Below are 22,573 nucleotides of genomic sequence, written 5' to 3' on the forward strand. Positions count from 1 at the left end.
TTTGAGATCCTGTGAATGCCAGGATGGAATTTTATTAGAGAAACGTGGAATAATCTGCGTAATCCAATAGTTTATCCATCAGAAAGCATTAACTCAGTGTGGATGTTACTGAGTTTTGAGCTTGTCAGAAGATGCCATCCAAGTACAGTGTGAATTTCCAGAAAATGTGAAAATGGAAGAGAATGTTTTTAACAATATAAAGTGAAATCACTTAACCATCCTGACAAACCGGGTGTCCTGAAAGGAACCCCAGACTAGTGAAAAATGCAGTCTGTGAGTTTATGTGTGAGAGAGTGTGTGTAGGTCCATATTTTTGTGGGAATATTCGTCCTTCTCTTTCTGTAAAGCTCATACAGTGTTTGTTTTAACCATGACCTTACCCTCTTTAACTTCCTGTAGATCACAAGTCAACCTCAGTGTGATGGTCTGTTAATAAGATGTCACATGATGTGACATTTTCTGACAAATTCAAACATTTACATGAAACAGTCACATAAGTAACAAACATGAATGATTATATATATATATATATATATATATATAAAGGTTAGTGATAGCTAGCTTTGGGGCAGGCTTAGTGTCAATGAAACAACCTTAATGAAACAATGAAGTAACCTCCTGGAGTAATGGTCAGGACGGTTGGACTCTGACGACAAAAACCTAAGTTCTATTCCCACAAAGGGAAATAGGACAATTCTTAGGATGTGGTAGCCTAGTTGTTAAAGTGTTGGGCTACCAATAGGAAGGTTGAGAGTTTGATTCCTATGTCAACCAGACTGCCACTGCTGAGCCCCTGAGCAAGGTCCTTAACCCTCAATTGCTCAGTTGTATAAAAATGAGATAAAAATGTAAGTCGCTCTGGATAAGGGTGTATGCTAAATAATGTAAAATGTAAACCTGCCAAATATTAAGTACAGGCAAAACATTCAAGGACTCATTTCCTTTAAGTTGTGCGATGGGGCCTCCATGTATAGGACTTAGTTGTTCAGCACACCTCCCAGATGCTTGATTGATTGTATATTTGGGGAATTTGGAGGCCAAAGCAACAATTCAGAAATTGGCACATTATCATGCTGAAATTGCCATTAGGCAATACTGTAGGTGTACTTGTGGTACTGGGTAGGTGATATGTGTCAAAGTAACAGCCATTTAAATGCCAGGACCCAAGGTCATCCGCATAGCAGTGTTATGACAAGTGGTATGTGAGAATATGACTTAAAGAGAAAGTGAGTACAGTGTTAGAACAGAAGTGGAAAGTTTGCCTTTAGAAGATGTGGAGACCCTTCATGTCTACAACCTCCAGGTACGAACCATTGCCATGCTGTGTTGCAAGTTCCAAGACTCTTAAGGAGCTGTGTAAAATGGTTGAAATTATCTGAGGTAGTGTAGCTATATCACTCATTATCATCCCTAGCCAAACCCGTCAATATGAAATAATCATCTCCTGAAAAAAACGTCATATTAACAGTCTTCTTTCTTTCTTACTTTCTTTCTTTCTTTCTTTCTTTCTTTCCATATTTCACCTTGAATTAGATTACATGTAATGTATAGTGAGGCTAATTAGCTGTTAGTTTAGAAGCAATCACATTCATGAGTAAATTAATTTAAATGTTATTTAAAATGGAATTGACTCTACTGTCAGAGCCACAGTTACACCTTCTGACCAATCAGATTTTAGAACTCAAAAGTGCTGTGATATGAATAATCAGCAATACTGATTACTACTTTTTTTTTACTTTATTTGTTTGTTTGTTGTTTCTTTTATAAATCTGCCATATAATCAACAGAAGAATTTATTTGCATGGCTCAGTGCTATGCTTCTGCAATCACAGTTTATAGCCCGTAACAGGAAGGTATTTTATTTTCAAGGTGTTGATTCTATATTACTATTCCCAGACTCCCAGACACTGTGCTTGAAATAGAATATGACACATCTGAAGAGCTAATACTTCATCACAAACCACAAAATTCCTTCCCTCTTAAACAAGCATTCAACTTCACATTCCAGAACACTTCTATCTACCAAAGCATATCTACATTGACAAGTCTCCTCAGCTGAGGCAAGATATTGTGTCCTGGTCATGTGGTGAAGTGAGGACCTTGACCAAAGAAATGGCAAACTGATGATAGACTTATGAGGAACTTTCATAGAATTATAACAGGGAAAAAATAACGTACTGAAAATGATAGCATGATGCGAATGCCAGTTTAAAGTTTCTGCACATTTTATAGAGTACATTTTTCCATTTTTTTTTTTTTTTTTTTTTGCTGGATGTGCGTAGTCATTTAGATGGAGCAAACACAACACTGAATAAACAGCTTCCATTCTTTGCATTCTGTTGTGGTTTTTCTGGAGTGTCTTCTTACCGGGTGAAGCTTTAGCATGACGCTGTGAGGGATAACATTAAGAGAGTGTTTATTCAACCACAAATCATCCCATAAACTGACCTTAATCTAGTTTCATCAAACACAGTTTCCATGGCAAGAGGTCCACACAAAACCTGGAGAGGTTTTATCACATTTGTTTTGAAATGTGCCCAAATACTCAAAAGGTAGTTGAACTCAAAGCTGAGAAATCTCTCTCTAATAGTCACAGAGCTGCAGAGTGATCTCACTGTCACATAAAACGGTGATTGTTGGGTTTTAAGCTTCATTAATCTGTAAAACAGTATTAAAATGTAACCTTAGAATAGGTTTAGAGAGCACTCTGCTTTATGGATTCCCTGAAACATGGAGGTTTTTCCCAGCTATTTAAGATTATGGGTCAAACATCAACCTTTTGACTATGTGGGTAACAGTATCCTTTGGTAACACGGACCCCTGTACTTATATCTCACAATATCAATCATTTTCAATTGGAAGTTGGAAAAACTTTGCAGACATAAAGAAAATATGGAAAAATCTACCCAGCTTGGCTTGCTCATGTAACTATAAAATGTCAATGAAACACATTCAAATGATTGACCTCAGTTGATATTTTATAGGGCTAGTTTTGTAGGAAATGGCCTAAATCTGGGTTAGCACCCAGTATGTTAGCATGGATCTGAACGCTGTTACCGGGGGAGACTTGAACATGTGGTTTCTGATCAGCTCCTGTGAAATGATGATTTCCAAACTTCAACCAGAGGAGAGTTGCAGATTGATGCTGACAATGACGCTGCTGTGACAATGACAATGACAATGATGTGTGTTTTTATGAACTAACATAGATTTAAAAAGCCAACTTGCAGGCAAGCCTAAGGGAAACTAGAAATAATGAACACACCACTGTTTTCAGAAGCACAGCAACCTGTAGGTCAGGCCCTATTCTAGTGTTTATGGTCACTCCAGCTTTTACAGTACATCTGGAGTCCTTAGTGTGAAAAATGAGACCTTCTAGAGGTCCTTCATTTTTTCTAAACGTATTTTTAGCTTATTTAAACATATATGGCTTGGAGGAAGAGTGAGGTTAGGCATGCATAAGTTATAATTAAAGTTTGTAAAACACTTTTCTGTTAGTAAGTTTCATTTCTTGGCAGTTTGGAGTACAGAAATTGTAATATTGGTCTTTTTCAAACACAGAGGTATGATTAGTAAAGAAATTGGTGTTCATTTTGACATTCTAGACAAAAAATTGAACTATGGCATGATAAGAAGATTAATGCTGATTTGTTGAAAATTATTTCTTTGTTGCAAAAAAGAATAAATGATTCATTGCACACATTTACACAATGTTTAATTAGTCATTTCTAGTTTTGAAAGACTTTCCAAGTCATGCGTCTCGAGTCCACAGCACTGGAATTTCATCCCCATGCCTGTGTATTTCCCAGACTTATAGCAATGAAAGTTTCCATCCCAGTTGGATCCTTGCCCTAGTGTGTGATATATCATAGACTTTGCATTGTAAGTCACAAACTCCCTAATGAAGTTGACAAATGAATTTCTTTCTGCATGGTCCACTCATATTTTTTAGTATTAGGCCTGTCTCTACGGGTCTGGTCTGGCAGAGGACCCCAGATTCTGTCCTTCTCATCAGCATCTCACTGGAGGTAAATCTGAGGCAATGCGCTTAATTGTTTGCAGTTGCTGGTCAGCATTTGAGCCTCTATGGGCATGAGAGGCACTTTCTCTGCTTCTAAAGTGGATGGAGATTGATTTCTAGCTACTCCTTTTTAAGGGGTTCTCAGACCTCTAAATGTTGGAAGGTAACAAAAAAGAGGTTCATTATAGACACATAACCTTAGTGTATCTTACATCTCTCTCCTTCATTATAGATAAATTCAATATTCTGCAGAAACACAGACAGACACAACCCAGTTCTTCAGCTTTGGTTATTTCCCTCCATCTTCTGAGAAAAAAGAATAATTTTAATTGTAGGTTTTGCTCTAATTTATCATTTGGTTCAGATTTTTTGATACTTTGCAAGCAGACATGGGGAGATTTTTGAACCATGAGTTATGTCTCTAAATTCTGTTGTGTAACTTGCCTGATGTTGTGTTGTGACAGTTACCAGAGTACCACCACCACATTAGCCCTTTCTTCCACTCCATCCAATCATCCTTGTATCCCTTTTATTATTTTAGTCCTTAATGTTGAGCATGGGATCATTTCATTTCCAGAAAGCCCAGGATTTAAGACCTCTCGCATCTCTCACTTAAACTGTGTCTATTATGACTGTGTGTTCATGGTGTCTTGCGATAGACTTACTGTACAGTAGATGAATGATGTATTGTGTAAAATCTTGTTACGTTCATGGTGTTTGGCAAACACCTTTATCCAGAGTGATACTGTTAATGAATTAAGTACTACATGCCATGTTACCAGAGAAACAACTAAAAATGGTCTGCTCCTTGTGGAAAAGCCATGGAAAAATCATTATACACAACTAAATGGAACAGCTATTGAGAAGGACAAATGGAGGAAAAACTAATTTCAGGGCCATTAATGCATTTGCAAAAGTGAAATCGGTCACTACAAGCAAAAGTTATGGAAAGAAAGACAGCCTTATGTTTCAGCTTATAACTGAAAATACATGCAATTCCAACAGTTCTGATTTTTACCGTTAACATCATAATAAAACAATGTTTTCTAATCAGCAAAGATATTGTGCATTGCTTTGTATAAGAGCCAGTATTGCATACAGATGGAACAAATCAGATATAAAGATTCCTTCAATTCAGCTCGGAAATAACAGTATTCTTACTTAGAATTATTTAGAATGCATTACTTAAGATCAGTGTTGATATAATTCCAGTGTGTGTGTGTGTGTGTGTGTGTGTGTGTGTGTGTGTGTGTGTGTGTGTGTGTGTGTGTGTGTGAAAAACTGCTCATTTGAAGTTTTGTGGGTAATCTTTATTATTTACGCTTCAAATATGTACTGACTTTTTAATCTTTAGATTTTGTTGCATCTTGAAAAAGAGATTCATCTTTCTGGTGATTTTTTTGAGTAGCTTTACATATAATTACCAGACTGACATAATTTCATAGCTTGATGAGAAATTCACAAAACTAGCACTAGAAATACGATGTTTAAATTTGACTTGATTTCATTTCAGTGAAGTAACCCTGCCCTTAACCCTGCCCCCTAAACGTCACAACTATTCATACAAATATAAACAATATACAAAACACTCTTCATCATTTGCCTTTGGATGCCAGATAACTAAAGATAGAATAAATGTTCTTAAAAATGCAAATTCGAACAAAATCTGTTCAAATCAACACAAAATCTGTTCATTTGTACAGAGTTAATCCTATACACCCTGCCATGACCTTAGACTCAATTGTAGACATTTTAGAAAGTTAGAAGGTTTAAAACTATGTGGATTAAATGGCAACCTGACAACCTATTTCAACCTGCTTTTTATAGTAATATTGTCATACTTCCATCAACTTCTAAATATTCAGAAAAATAGTAGTCAATTTATGAAGCAATTTCAGCAACGTATAATGGCAGCCCTTGATAAATATCACTGAGTGTCTGTACAGATTACAGTAAATATTATTTTATAAAACCTTTAGTGGATCAGCACTAGATTAGTACTACAAATTGTGTTGCAGAGTATTAGAGTTTGCAGAGTTTTAGAATTTGAGTGCAAAGAAGAAGTTTGTAGAGAGTTGACTCTCTTAAGGATTTCTCAGTTTTCCCAAGAGCTCTCTGCAGGTTTCTGTCTGTTTTCTGTCAGTTTGTCCTACATGCTGTCTAACTGTCTGCATGATCTAACCCTAAACTTATTATAACTCATGTCTTATTTGTGAGACTTAGATAACTGAATTTTCAGTTTTGACTTTGCTTGTTAGTTCAAGAACAGTTAAATTAAGTTGTAAGCCGACTGGAAACTCCATGTTGGTTGTGCAGATTTTATTTATTGATTTATTTTTTTACATAAGGAATAACACACACAAGGATGTTCTGGGAAATAATCAAAAATGAAGTAATGCTATGAAGCCCAACATGAACTCTTGCTCTCTCTCTTTCACTCTCTCTCTCAAACTTAATTAGACCAAAAATAGTGCAGCTTATCGCCAGAAAATATAAAGGAGTAAACTTAACTGGTTAGTTTACAAAACACAGGAAGTGGAAAGTTCCAAAATGTTAAATAAACATCTTAAAGAAGATCTATTGATTTATTGATTTTTTAATCTGTATATGTGGAGTGTGTGGTATCCAAGAGTCACTCTATAAACTGTTTCTAATATTCATAGAACATTATATGAAAATTTTTTGTCTTATTTATTTACGGTACGGTGATGAAAAATAAACTGCCTGTGTGTGTGTGTGTGTGTGTGTGTGTGTGTGTGTGTGTGTGTGTGTGTGTGTGTGTGTGTGTGTGTGTGTGTGTGGTGCTGAAAATCTGCCATTTCACTTTCTCAAAATAGAAAGAAACCACTGGCATTTCTGAGATGCTTGGGTGTGATGAAAGCTTGATGAAAGCAAAGGGAAGATGACTTTTTAAGTGGCATAAATGAAAGCTGCTGTCTTAGCTTTAGTTGTTCTGAATGTTCAACATGCAATCATCATCAAGGATCCTGTAATTTAGTGTTGTGAAGCTCCTTCCTCAAACACAAAGACAATAAAGACGTTTAGCAATAATAATAATTTTACTTTGTGTAGACTACTTGTACTGAGAAATAATCTTTTATATTATATTATATTATATTATATTATATTATATTATATTATATTATATATTAACATTGTTGAAACTATTAAAAAAATTACAGAGCTCATGTTTGGGTGTCTAAAGAAATGTGCAGTAATGGTCCGAGAAAGAAAAGTGTAAACTTTGTAATATCTAATATAACAGTACCATAAAAATATGCCATGGGAAAAGTAATGTGCTAGTAGAAATCTTAAGACTGCAAAATCTTCAAAAGCACTGAAATTTAAATAAGCATTTCAGAGAAAGGAAATGTATAGTTGTGGTAGCAGTGAGTGGATGTTTGCAGGGCTGATTACAGGGCAGTGAATATAAGTCTGATCTATACAGGGTGATTTATTGTGTGTATTTGCCACAGCAAGCAAGAAAAGCTCTGGGATATACCAGGATAGTGCATCCTGGCATCCGTGTGTGTGAATGTCTGTGTGTGTGTGTGTCTGTATTAGAGCCAGAAATTGAGACAATGAGAGAGAGAGCCATGAGACAGAGAGACAAAGTGATGTTGGTTAAGCGAATGAGGATCAATTATTAAACATTACTATGCAACATTTTTTAACACAACAGGATTGTGGGTGTGAATGGTAGCAAGTTGGACATCAACATGAGCTCTTATGCAATTTGTAATTATTTGGCTGGTATGAATGTTGGATAAGGATGAGTTGGGAGTTCCACATCAGGATTAATATCTTATCTTAGACTTATGTAAACCACAAATCTGAGTATCCATCATGTTAAGGGCAACATATTTGAAACATTTGCCTTCAGCTTGGGTCAGATCCAGGAAAGTAGTTCAGAAAGTTAAAAAAAAAAAAAAACAATTGGAAAAACTTTGGAGCGGAATTGATCAAAACTGGCGGTAGTTCAATGACTCTAGGTTGTTTTTTAAACCTAAACAACCCATCTGGTTTTCTGTAGAAGATAATCTGTTGTGTTTCTTTATCGTCTCCATCATCCAAAAAAAGTTTTTTTTACTTTTTATATTTTATTTTTCCCAGGTAGGTGTATGCACAGTTTAACTTTCATTAGCTTTTAGAGTAAAATTATATAACGATACATCAGTGGGTCTATTTATGCCTTAAAATATATAATATTTCCATGTTTCCAGAGAGAAGATACATACAGTACTAGATAATTGTTGATGCTAACAACGAAAGTGATAACAAAGCAAGTGATAACATTAGGCAACTAATAGAATGATGAAAATGCACAGGGAGAGAGAGAGAGAGAGAGAGAGAGAGAGAGAGAGAGAGAGAGAGGGGAGAAACAAGAATGAGAGTTCAGGACTATCTGCCTGCTGGCTGAATGTGCACCTCCTTTTTATTTGGCCACAGTCTCCTCCTCTTTCCCCCAGATATAGTGAAGATTTTCAGCAGCAGTGGAGTCAATCAGGCCTGGATCTTTAAAGAGAACACACTGAAAGACATTCTGCCCCCAGACACACACGCACACACACACACACACACACACACACGCACACACAACCATGGAGTACTACTGCACTCTGCTGCTTTGGACCCTGTGCCTATGGCCAGGTGAGTGTGTGTGTGTGTGTGTGTGTGTGTGTGTGTGTGTGTGTGTGTGTGCTCTTACACATTGATGTAGATCCTTTTGCTTTGATTCTGTATCTTTAAAGAGAGGCCACTTCGATGGCTTCTTTCAAGAAAAACAGAGTTGATCTTAAATTCTTTTAAAAGTCAGAAATTTCTCAGACTAGTTAACACCAAAGTCGAGTGTGTGACCAGTATAAATGTTCTCTTGCCAGAAACTTCCTGCTCTGACAGATGCTGAGTTTGCACTGGAACAATTCAAATTCTCAGGCTCCTGTTTCTCTGCCATTCTCGAACAATGCTTTGAAATGAAAGGTGGTATTACCTGACTTCTAGTGAAAAGCATGAATACATGCCAGAATACAGAAAAAGCTGGTCTCCTGCCACATCCTGGCTTAATTATCAGTGAAATTACCATCACTGCAGCTTATAGAGAGGGCTCGAGTGTCTGGCAGCTATCCTGAGTGCTGTCCTGAGGCAGTTAGTGCACACAGACTAATTTAAATGGACTCTGTCATTTGGAGTGGAGTCCTGCTGGCGCTTAAAATATAAGACATGAAACTAGACATAATTAGGACCACAGGTTATATCAATAATATAACATGTTTAACATGTTTAATTTGGGTGTCAGCTCATTGTGGTTAGTATAATTAATGATATTATTATTCTGCCAGATTTCTTGCACAGTTTGTTTAAAATATTCAGAAAGGAATTGTGTATTTATTAAAAATAAATAAATCATGACTGGTATTAATTGAAGCAATTGCCTTTTCTTATCTTTATGACTGCTGCCAAAGAGCTACACCATGACTTCTTGGTGCTGTTCTAAATCAAATTTGGGCTGAAACATTAGTTTAGCTGGTGGGTAAATATTTGTGTTGCTGCAGAAATTGACTTTCTGGCTGGAAATCCTGGCTTCTTGTCCAGTCGGAACTGATTTATTCACTGGTTGAACAGACAAAAGAGCTGGAAAGACACAGACTTAGACAGCTTCAGTAGTTGCATGCTGTGTAATGCACTGGAACTTGTCAGAGGAAGTCTGAGGACATTTAATGTGCATGTGTACAAGAGAGTCATAGAGAGATGTGTGTTTGTGTATGTGTCTGAGTGTGTGTGTGTGTGTGTGTGTGTGGGAAAGCCTGCTCTGTGTTTGGTTTCCTTCAGCTGCTTGTCATCCAGATGGAGGTCTAGACTGCTTACTGGCCAAGCAAGGTTTACACACTCTCATCAGGTCCTTCTTTTTCTTTTCCTTAACTCATCTGTTGTCTGCATGGTGTCACACAGACAAATTTGCAGCAATCGGAATGAATTAATGTGTATGAAATCTAAAGCACAAAAAAGAAATGAATGTAACATTAAACAGTTCTTTATTTTGTCTGTTCTGGGAAAGGAAGAGCTCCCAATACAACCTATTAATGCTGAGAATGATTAACTAGCAAAAAAAAAAAAAAACACTCAAGGAACAAATATTTCTGTAAGTGTGTGATTGGGTCTGAGGTTTTAATTCATTGAGGCTGTATTTGTATAAAATCTAACAAAAACTAAAAAACAACCCTACCAGACTCATTCATTCAAAATTCAAAATGCCGTCTTGTTTTTAAGTGTCTATGCTGTACTTGGGTTTTTCTTTCAATAAATAGTTTTACTTACTATGTTCCAAAATGGTTCACATTTCCTACACTTCATCTATACATTTCTCCACAAGCCATATGCTGATGTTTCACCTTCAGAAGGACTTGATCTAAATCTAAATCTTTACAGATGTGACAAGAAAAATGAGCATCTGCCACTACAAACACATCGAGTTTATCAAAGCAGTGTGCATTGTGACAAACCAGATATTAAGTTTATTATAACCATTCAGCTTGTTTGTGTCATCAGACTAATGCATCATCATGTTAACTAGCATTTAGGAGTAAAACTGTTGTTAGTTATCCTTAGCTAATGTTCTTTAATTAACCATTAGTAAGTAAAATAAGCACAGTCCATGGTAAAGTTAGAATCTAAAGATGAACTTTTCCTTTTGTAGTTTGCCTTATGTAACATGCATTGTTTCAGTTTTCCTTTCTTACTATTTTATATACTGTACATATACAAGCGGGTTTTTACTATGTAGATCACAAAATGAAGCAGTTTGTGACTTTCACTCATGAGTAATTGTGGTTATTTTGTGTGGCTCATAATACCTAGAGCATTATGGACAGCACCCAACTTTTCCTTCCAGCCCATTTTCTTTGCAAAGGCTCACGTTTGGTTTCATGCCTGTTTCATTTCTGCCCCCTGCAAAGCATCTCTCCATCGGCACTGTGATGAGTTTTCCAGACTCCAGAACACACAGTAGGAAAGTTGGCATGGACTGAAAGATGTTTGGGTTTGCTATTGTGTTAAAACGTCCAAGAAAAATCACACACATATTAGTGGACGCTATGTATAGTAGAGTGCAAAAATATTTTTGCGGTAGGAAGGATGATTTTCAGGCATGTGAAGTTTATTAGAAGTAAATCTGCTGGCTCATAATCCTAGCCGATGGGCAGCATCGGGCCTCATTAGCTCCGGAGCAGCTCCACATGTAAATGTTTGTGAAGGAAGAGAGGGATAAGTGAGAGACAAGCAGATGTGTGGAAGTGTTTCTGTCCATCACAGATGGTGATCACATACAGCTGGGAGCTTTGTTTTTTCCATACATGTGTTTAGTGTGGAGAGCTGTTCTGAGTTTTCATCTAAGAGTTTTGGAACAAGTCAAATCAAGACTTTTTTATTTGTATTTTTGACATGATCCAAGACTTTGGGTCATCTGTTTCAGATTTGAGTACCACCATGTCTTGAGTTGATTGAGTTGTAAAGTCATGGCTCATGTCTCAGGGGAATGCAATGTAAGTAGGGTTGATTTAATTGTTCCACTTTTTAGTTTTCTTGACTTGAGGGTTCTCTGTTGATCCAGTTGATCTTTCAGTCTTTTAGATATGGGGGATTCCAAAAGTAAGGATGCTTATGTATGATCACATTCATTCTTGTTAATTGGGGTCCTTGATAATTATATGGGGTCAGTGAATAGTCAGTGGCTTCTCTTCTTGATTCTTTGAATCGGTCTCTGGTTGGAACCCGGACCGCAGTTGATCTGAGACTGGTTGTGTGTCAGCGTGGCTGTGGTGAAGCTTGTTTCTGGGCCAAAGGCAATGCAGTCCCATTCTGGACATGCAGGGCCAGCAGCCACTGTACTGAGGTTTATTTATCTGGGAAGAGACATCTGTACACAAAAAAAAAACCCAAGGCAAAGGCTGCTTCGTGAGTCGCTGATATTAGAGGGAATATTAAATCGCTCTGCTACGTTAAGGTTTCAAATACAAAGCCGTAGCTTCTCTGGGCTCTTCATTTTTTCAACCCTTTTAATGCAAGAGACATTGCATTAAGTACTTAAGAAATCATTAAAAACGATGAAACTTGAAAAGGAAAAATGAATCAATCGGAGAAGAAAATACCTCACGGCATTCAGCATATTTATCATATCATCATATTTATTAGATTTATCCTTTTTTGCATCTCTTCTTTTTTAATTGACTCACTGATTTGTCATGCGTGTGTGAGTTATAAAATGTTTCTTATTAACTTACTAAAATTGTTTTTATAGCTATGAAAGCCATGTCCTGGGGGAAAACATAAAAGACAGGATATGAACAATGTAGAGAATGTGTCAATATTTAAACCGTTGCCTTGCTGACAGAAATGATTGGTCTAGTTTTTCAAGCATAGAGATCAGATTGGTTAATCTGTCTGACTGTCATAACAGTTGCTAAGGTTCTTTAGAGGGTCACGGATGAGGTAGGCAGTGTGGGTCAGCTCATCTGTTGCTTACATGTGCTTTTGTATCATGTTTCATGTCACCAAGCCAGCACAGGTTTTTGTCATTAAATATTTTTAAAACAATTTGAACAGTTTCTGTCTGAAAGAAGTCATATGAAGTGAGGACAAATATTGTATTTTGTAGATTAGTGTCGTAATCTTTCCCATGCATCTTAGAAATCTGTAAACATGTTCCTAAATGGATCTTTCGATAGTTAAATTTTACCCACAATGCCATATGACCTCTGGCTGGTAGTGGCACGAGATGAACTTTAGTGCTTTAGTCTTAGCTAAAATGCTAATAGTGCTGTTAATGGCATCATCTTGGTCATAAATTGCTATTTTGTCTCCCACACTGCTGCTGTTTACATTTCTGTTACAATGGATTCTCGTTTACATGATATTGAACATCACTGAAAAATTTTCAGAGCTAACAGGAAAACCTGAACATTATCTCTCATGTCTCAGATCAAGTCCCCTGGTGATGTCAGTTTGGCACATGCCCAAAAAATTCTCACTGAAATAACACAGTTACTGTACCAACCACCAGTACTGCCAAGCACAGCACAAACATTTCAATACAAATGCAAATATATTTCATTTAAATGTATTTCTGTTTGAAGTACACAAGAAGCAGACGCTTGCACATTTCACTAAGGCTATGAATCAGGTTCAGATGTTGACATGTTAGGTTGTTATCAGTCTTGGCTAAGAGAGAATGAGGGGAGAAGAAGAATGTAGGGCGGAAGCGAAAGAAAATTCAGGAGAGAATATCTCTGAGGGTGTGTGTGTATGTGTGTGTGTCTAAGGGTCAAATTCAACTTCTCTATGAAATCTTTCACAGCAGTTCTCTGTGGGTGTTCATGCCGAGACATATTACTGTAGAAAAACTATTGACATGTAGAATATTGTAACAGTACATGTTTTTTGCAAGAAAAACACTTTTTGTTTCTTTGGTATCTCCTTTATACATTTTTATCTTTTCGTGAAATGATTTTTGGTGTTGGTTGCAAGAGAATAAAAAAAGAATCACATTTATTTCCTCACATCTTCTTACATACATGATACTTTTATACACTGGACCAGAACCAAAAAGCAATGCCTATCATATTTTGTAGTGGAAAACAGTGTACAATGACACCAGCCTTATCACCACAGTAGCATATCATCGATATTACTGCAGCCAAACACGAAAGCAGTTCAGGCTGAGTGACAGTGAAGAGTAGGAGAAAGATCTAAAGAAATAATGGTTTTAAAATGTCAAGCCAAGGCTAAGAAGGATTAACTTAACTTCTCCTGTCTGCCAAAGGCCATCACTCCTTCGCTTTCCATTTTTTTGTCAAATACTGACTTTTGTAAGTGGAAAAGTAAATCTCTTGTAAAAGTCAGAATATGTTCCACAATGTTGTCATCAGTAAATAACTTTAACCCCTTAAGTCTGAGCATACTTATATATCTTAAAGCATATTTATTAAGTAACTACTGTGAATTATTTAAATACTAGAGAGAAAAGACCTTCAGAAAATACTTTTCTTGCTTTTATTCAAATCCAGAAGAAGAAGTTTCTTCAGAGCATACAGTGGATCGAGTAGCATTAAGTAATACAGATACAGGTCAAGATCTTATTTTCACATCAAACATCAGAATGGGAAAAATGGGAACTCAGTTGGTGGTGCCAGTTGGGTTGGTTTGCTCTCTTGGGATTTCCACACACAATAGTCCCTAGAGTTTACAGAGAATGATGTAAAACACAAAAAAATATTTAGCGATTAGCTGTTTTTCTGTTGGCAAAAACATCTTGTTGATGAGGGGGGTCAAAGGGAATGGCTAGACTGGTTCAAGCTGAAAGGAAGGCTATGGAAATTCAAATAACCATTTAAACCATAATGTAAATAAAATCATCTCAGAATGAACAATATGTCGAACCATGACGAGAAATGTGGATTGGCTACAAGAGCAAAATGACCGCGAGGACAGTTAAGATAACAGTACTTTATTGTGTTGTTTTTTAACAAAAGTGTTTGTTAATTTAATTTAAGCACATTAAACAATAGGGAGGTTGCTTCAGAAAGTGTATATAGTGAAAAAGAAAAAGAAGAAAAAAAAGAAGCAGTAAAAAAAGAAGAAAAAGTAGAAAAAAATAAGCAGTAAAAAAAACCTTGACCAAATCTATATTCATTCATTCATTCATTCATCTTCTACCGCTTATCCGAACTACCTCGGGTCACGGGGAGCCTGTGCCTATCTCAGGCGTCATCGGGCATCAAGGCAGGATACACCCTGGACGGAGTGCCAACCCATCGCAGGGCACACACACACTCTCATTCACTCATGCAATCACACACTAGGGACAATTTTTCCAGAGATGCCAATCAACCTACCATGCATGTCTTTGGACCGGGGGAGGAAACCGGAGTACCCGGAGGAAACCCCTGAGGCACGGGGAGAACATGCAAACTCCACACACACAAGGTGGAGGCGGGAATCGAACCCCGACCCTGGAGGTGTGAGGCGAACGTGCTAACCACTAAGCCACCGTGCCCCCACCAAATCTATATGTCTGTGATAAATATATATGTATGTGCATGTGTGTGTGTGAGTGTGTGTGTGAGTGTTTGAACTGAATTACAAGTACTTTTACTATGTGGGAAAGTGCATAATAAAAAGAGAATGCGTAATATTTAGTCTGTGAGTCTTACTGACAGAATTGGTCCTGTCAGAAAGTTAAGAACCATTAAAACCTTGATAAACTCTTGTACGTTTATATGTTAGAACAGCTTACAGCATGCATCTCCTTTAAAGAGACAGTTTATTAGTTGCTCTCAATCTGTTCTGTGGATGAGTCTCTTCTTATTCTGTTTTTCACTTCACCTAACTGACAGTGTAATTTCAGTCTCTGGGATTGACTGATGGTTCCATTTTACTCTGATGGGACAAATCAGTCTCTCACATACAATGGCATGTTGAAAGAGTGGCAGACAGACAGTCGAAGCTGAAAGAAAGCACAGAATAGTTCTGTGTAAGCTACGAAAGAAGGCTTATCTGCACAAAGATGTTTTTTGGACCTCCATGAGAGTATTTGCTGTTTTAGTGTGTCCCAGAGGTCAGATGCTCCTCACACTGGGGAGGTGCTGTGCTCCAGTAGGAAGTCATGCTGAGTGCTAACAGATTCCCTACTTGGGTATGCATAAAGCAAGAAAACACTTGTGCTTATTTACAAGCTGATAGCGTAAATAATTTGCTATAATATTATTAGCTGGTAAAAATATAAGTATTGTGAATAAAATTTGATGCTTGTGATGTGATTGCTAGCTTTCGGTATAGAATATTGCACAAAAGAGGATTACTATTAAGACTCTTGCAGTCATTGAGGTTTGATGAGAATGTTTAGTTCAAATCATCACCCCATGTTCTCACAAACTGGGGAAACTATATAGCTTGGTCAGTAGATTTCTGTTTCAGTTTCTGTAAATGTTTCAGAAATGATCACTAGTTCCAATGAAAACAATAATAGCTTGAAAAAGATATTGCTTGTGTTTGACTGATTTCTGATTTCTTGCAGGGCTCCATGACTGTTTCAACATAGACACAAAGAGCCACAGAATCATAAAGGGCCCAAAGCAGGTGCAGTTCGGTTACACCGTACAGCAACATGTAGCTGGCGGACAGAAATGGTACGATATTTTATTCATTCCCTTTGTAATTTCATTCCATTGTGCTTCCTTTCTCTATCCTTCTTCTGCCAGTTTGGGTTTGTAGCTATCTGGGTTGAAGTGTAAAATGTAGTACCTCCAATAAAATATCTACAATGTTGTCCATGGTAGAGATTTGGAAAAATGGAAAAATCCATTCTAATGTTTTCTTATGAGTGAATTTAAGGTCAATTGAACACATCTTAAATGTTATTATATAAACAAGAAAACATTATTCATTCTGCCCACCATTGTTACTTGCCAGAAAATAGACAGAAACCCTACTATCATAGTTTATGTGGTTAACCACCAATAAATATTTGACGGTGAAATGAGCAGGGTATTTGTCAACCATTTGTATGACATCATCAACAAGGATCCTGCCATCCTTTCTTTGTGTACTGACCATAGAAGCTGTGTGTCTGTGTGTTGATTATTGAGTTATGGTACATCATTACATCATGGTTACTTCTGAATTAAATTATTTTGTATGTATACATTATCCAAAAGAAAATAGACATTTTCTGTTAAATTCAGTGTTCCTTGATTGGCTTTCACAGTTTAGATTAGCCTCCCATCCTAAATATGAGTTCAGTTTGCAAACTATGGTATAAACCACAGTAAATACAAAACATCTTTAATCAGGCTTCTGACTTTTATTTGGAGTTCTCTGTATTATTTGTGGTGTTGGGGGGCTGTGGGAAGATTTTTACCTCTGGAATAAGTCTTTTTATACCAATTACCACCCCAACTCTGACCTCAAATCTATAAGAGGTCTGTTATGGTCTATTACTGCTGTTGACTTATAACCGTATGTGAATTCATGCTGATTAAATCAAAACACATTGGAAATACTACATTCCATTGAGTATAAGGAACTACAGGGAAGCTCATTATGTGGTCATTCATTTTGTAGCTAGGAACAAATCAGATATCCTGAAAATACAGCTATTACTCATATAAGATTGGTGCTAATACCCTTAGTCTGCTCAAGCTCCCTATTTAGCATCTGGGCATACTCTTGCTTCAGAGTAATGCTCAGTAATGAAGATTTTATGTAAATAGGCTTATCAATTCAGATGGGATAAAAGTATCTTTGTCACAGCCTGCAAGCTATCATGACCGTACGTATTACCGTTCAGTCAAAATATCCACCTTGAACAGCCTAAATAAAAAGACCAATGCGCTTTAGTGGTGTAGTTCGTCTAGTTTGGTAGTTCATCCTCATCCGTTCACCCTGTTCAAACAGATCAGCTTCCAAAGTTTCATGCTAGCACCACCATCAACAGGTTCTTCTCTAGTTGAGTCTCTGCCATAGCAGAGCTGAACATTTTAGTCCAGCAGAATTTCTCATTAACATATTAACCATCTGGAAAATGGTGAAATAGGAAAGAAGTGTTTTTACCTGACTGTAATAGGTTAGGTTTTTTGTTATTAAACACGATTATAATTCCACTAGCGATGTCTCCCTGTGATGTCAGACCAGCAGACAAACACTAATCTCTTGCAGACATAACAAAATAAAAGCAACAAATTAGCACCAGAATCCCTAAGTCCATTGCAAATATTTAAGTATAAACATATTTGATGTGTTGGAGAGTAGAGTTTTCCTTGAATTGCATCTGGAACGATCCCTCTCCAGACTGATTTGAGATAAAGATCAAGATATTTAGGAATTAGAAATGTTAATGTCAGTACTTCCTTCCATTATGAATGAGCATACCACATACACCAACCCTGTAACTGGAGAGATCTGTTTAAGTAGACAATGATTTGAATTTGTTTGCTTCCAATAATCACAATGACATTCCTATTGCTCTCCAGACCGTGGTGAAAATGCTTCTCCCTAGTTTACATTCTCCACATAGTTTAGAGCAAATGCAAATTTCAAGCCTGTAGCTGGAACTACAAAGTTTGTTGTAAATTTGGTTAGGCTGATATTTGGGGATATCAACAAAGATCTCCCCATTTTAGCTCTCCCTCTCTTTCTCTCTCTTTTCTCATCAGTCAAAACACATCTGGAAATCGTTTAGTGGCTAAAGGAAACTTCAGTGTACTGTGTGTATATATGTGTGTGTGCCTGGTATGCCTGGCTTCTGTATGCGTCTGTATTTGTGTGTGTGTGTGTGTGTATTGGGGGTGTTTTTATATATCCATGGGGCCCACACGTTCACTGTTTGGCATACGTTTGTCCAGTTTTTCAAAAAAAAGCCGCTTTTATATTAAAAAAACTAAAAGCCAAAAGGTTGCTTTTTGCCACACAGGCTTCTCAAACACACATTCATGTGCCTCAAGTGCACAAACAGATTTCTAACAATTTATTTCTTTACAGCGCTATACCGTTTTAAGAATTATAGAGAAACCACACTGTCATATACATTTACTGACAGAGAAAGGTCAGAGGTAGTTATGTAACATAATGCCTGCAGATACCATAGAGTTAAGGGAAGTTTGCGCAGTAGGTTATTTCATGGGGAGCTGGAAATTAATACAATATTTTTGTGTGTGTGACGATCAGGAAGCTTGAGTGTTTGCACTGGCGCAGTTAAAGGAGATATGAAATGGGAGGAACAGTAGCTAATTGTCAACATGGTGTAAGGCTACTTTTGATCGACCTGAACAGGGGAAATGCTTTAGGCGCTAAGAGACACTGCTGGCTGTGTATGAATGTAAGAGAGTGTCTGAGACATGCACTCCACTCAGGAAATATCATGATAAGTTCTGTTTTTTAAAGTAACATGTCACATCCTCAAGAAAAAGAAATCCATTTTTTTTTTTGCGTCCTTCCTCCTACACTTTTTTATTAAACTGGTCCCTGGAAAGCAGCTGCAGAACCTATTTAGTAGCTCGAATTTGACTCATCATGCCAAAATTAGGTAATGCCAAAATAACAGGGAGTGTCCATGTGAGAATTAAATAAACAAATTATGATTGTCAGCCATCACTGCACACAGAGATTTACTCTTCCTTTCTCATTGGACCTGCATGCATTGATGTCTGAATAAAGGACAAATGAGCTTCAGAGGCACAGGGAAGGTCTGAGAAAAGTTCTGGCAACCCTTATTAGTCGACTGTGGTTAGTAGGTCTCAGCAGTACACAGACCTGAGAGGTGTCTCTTTCAATTACCCTATTTGTCTTGGCAAGACGATGAAACACAGAACATTTAGGGTCACTTCTGGTGTTCCCAAAACCCCAAAATACTATCCTCGGCACAAGTGGAGAAAATTTTAACTTCAGGGCCTATTTTTGTGTAATTGCATGCGAACAGCTCAGTGACTATCAATTTACAAGTACCAAACCCTATGTTTCACAAATATGTGGCTATTATCTGTTGAAATATGCCAGTAGGTACATCCTGACTACATCCAGGCTTATTATCACTCTGTTACTGGCAAAGTGGCTACCAAGATAAAAATCAAGTAAAAAGCTAGAGTACCAACATGTAAATGCAATAAACAGGCATGAAACAGTGAAAAGTTAAACAAAAATCGTACAGCTCCCCTATATAGGGCCATAAATCAGACATAATTTCTACATAGCCAATAAAACATATTGCACTTTAAATACGGGGCTCTAGCATTGTTTTCCTCCAAAAAAGGAACTAATGGTGCCAAAGTGGTTTCAACATTTATGGGAATATAAAATCTTGACAGTGTAAGAACAATGTATGAGTTTACCATTTCCTTAACTTCAGGAATAATCTCAGAGAAGAGATTGGTGTTAGATCTCAGAAGATGGTAACGATGCTTTATATCATCTTATTGTAATTTTCTTGTAGATTATATGGTATGGTATTAAAAATAAACTTTTTTTTAAGTTCTTTTTAATAAATTTGGTTCAAATGTGTGTTATATTGTGTGAAAATGCACAACAGGGCAACTCTGGAACCTTTAGTTTGTAAGAGATTAGACAGAAATGACTGTTATCTGATTATTAAAAAAAATAATAATAAATAAATAAATAAAATAAATTTCCTGTTCATTTTTCTCATTTAAAACCTTTAGTGTATATTGTATTAATACCAGATTATAACGTTGAAATTGAAATGAGGTGAAATACTTGTAGAGATCAGGCCTCTGGATCACATGTCAACTTCACACCACATTAAATGTCAAGAAGAAGCGTTTCCTCACATCCATCTCAAGTCACTCACTTCCACATCCAGTGAAACCTGACCAATTCCTATAGTATCTGCGATGTTCAAATCACGCACTGCTCCACACAGCTAGCATTGTGCAATTCTCAGGTTCCAGTGCGGATGCTTTACAGCACAGAATATTTTTTCTAGGATGATGAATGTGTTGCTTATTCCAGGAATCATGTAGTCTGGGGAAGCACTGGGATATTTGGGGTCTTTGAAGTGGGAAATGCTCTGTAGGAGGGAGCCACATAGCTGTACATTCAGACTATGTACCTTTATTCCTGTTGACATGCAGTGAGTGTCGAGGGAATACTTTAAGTCTCTTTTTGCTAAGATTGTTTAATGCATTTGTTAACATGAACAAACCATGTGCTTGAGCATAAATACATATAATTAAAATGAACAATATGACTTTGCACCAAATGCGCCAAAATAAGCAAAATTATAACCACAATATTATTCCATTAATTAGTCAAATCTAATGTGTTTTTAATGAGTCACCTCATTAAAAACACATGAAAATTATTGTTTGTTAACTTATCCAGTTTAGACCTGAGGCTGAATAGAAGTCCATAGTGTAGATCATAGTTTAATAGGCTATTAACATTTAATAACATGCTTAAATTTCATTTTTGTTCATTTCTGTAGCTATAAACTGTTTATGTTCTGATCTGGGAAACCCAGTGCATGTCACTGTAGCTCTGTCCTGGATAGCATGGAAAAAGATGTTAGAAGAAAATTAGGTTTTGATCAAAATTGAGAATTTCAGCCAATAATCCCAGCAGAAATGTATATCTTTAAGTTTATAAAATAAACAGCTTTTGTCAACACAGTATTGAAAGTTTAACATGTCCGGTTAAGTCTTTTGAGGAGCCTGTAACAAATGCAGTCAATCTGACCAAAATATCTAAAATCTTGCTGACAAATGTGACTTTCTCATCATTTGTTAAATGTAGTTGCATAAGCCTGATCAGTTTAGTTTGTAATCAGATACTGGCTTTCACACTGTCTACAATCTTGCATTGTAAATTCATTCATTCATTCATTCATCTTCTACCACTTATCCGAACTACCTCGGGTCACGGGGAGCCTGTCAGCCATCTCAGGCGTCATCGGGCATCAAGGCAGGATACACCCTGGACGGAGTGCCAACCCATCACAGGGCACACACACTCTCATTCACTCACACAATCACACACTAGGGACAATTTTTCCAAAGATGCCAATCAACCTACCATGCATGTCTTTGGACCGGGGGAGGAAACCGGAGTACCTGGAGGAAACCCCCGAGGCACGGGAAGAACATGCAAACTCCAGACACACAAGGTGAAGACGGGAATCGAACCCCGACCCTGGAGGTGTGAGCCGAACATGCTAACCACTAAGCCACCGTGCCCCCCGCATTGTAAATTGTGTAAGTTTAAACAAAAGTTGCCACATTCTAATATATTTAGATGTAAATATCATAAAATGATGCTGAAATTCTGATCTATCATATTCATTTTTGATCTCAATCCCAGATGTCTTCAGTGTATAACAAAAATAAAAGTATTGGCCTTATAAAAGTATTCCAATACTTTGGGAGGAGACTACAGGTACAGTTGGAAATGTCAGACTTTGACCATGTAATGGGTTTTCCCAGGCCATCACATAGTTCTAGTAATGGATTAATAAAAAGGCAGGTGTATTTGTCTTGTTAATATTATTTTTATTAATCCTAAAGTTCATGTTAACTTTTTAAAGTTAATAAATGCAGTAAATAGCAATAGGTACAGGAACTATAATGTAAAGCTGTGGGATTGTACATGTCCATGTTTGTGACCTTTCCACCCTTCTGCATTAGTCATTTCAATATCAACAGAGAGTTGTGCAATTATTTTTTAATATGAATTACTTTTTAAGTCTAATTCCTGGTGCCGTTAATCGCTTAGTAGTGCCTAAGGCCAAATACTTTCAATTTATAGACAACATAAAGACTGATGCAGTATTTCTGCTGTCACCATTTACCCAGTCTAGATAGTTTAGATAGAAACAGAACCCGAGTTCTGAGAGAAAAATGGGTGGGGAAAAGGACCAATAAAGGATCTGTGAGTGAGCAGCAGATCAGTAGTGGAAACACAGCTGATTTTGGTTAAAGCTTAGTAAAGCAGCACTTGAGAAATGTTTTTTTTCTGATCTGCACTTCTGATACAGTATATATCTACTGTATTACA

General features: G+C 37.0%; 1 protein-coding gene across 1 annotated transcript in view; it reads left to right on the plus strand.

Annotated features, from left to right (window-relative positions):
* Positions 1-8,532: 8,532 nt before the first annotated feature.
* The window catches only part of itga11a (integrin, alpha 11a), a 48,975-nt gene continuing 34,934 nt past the window's right edge, over positions 8,533-22,573 (plus strand). Inside the window, exons 1-2 of the mRNA XM_060859581.1 lie at positions 8,533-8,671; positions 16,089-16,200. Coding sequence (XP_060715564.1) covers positions 8,623-8,671; positions 16,089-16,200 — 161 coding nt within the window. The 5' untranslated portion in view covers positions 8,533-8,622. The remainder of the gene's footprint in view (positions 8,672-16,088; positions 16,201-22,573) is intronic.

Source organism: Tachysurus vachellii, chromosome 23 (assembly GCF_030014155.1).
Source record: "Tachysurus vachellii isolate PV-2020 chromosome 23, HZAU_Pvac_v1, whole genome shotgun sequence".
NCBI lineage: Eukaryota > Metazoa > Chordata > Actinopteri > Siluriformes > Bagridae > Tachysurus > Tachysurus vachellii.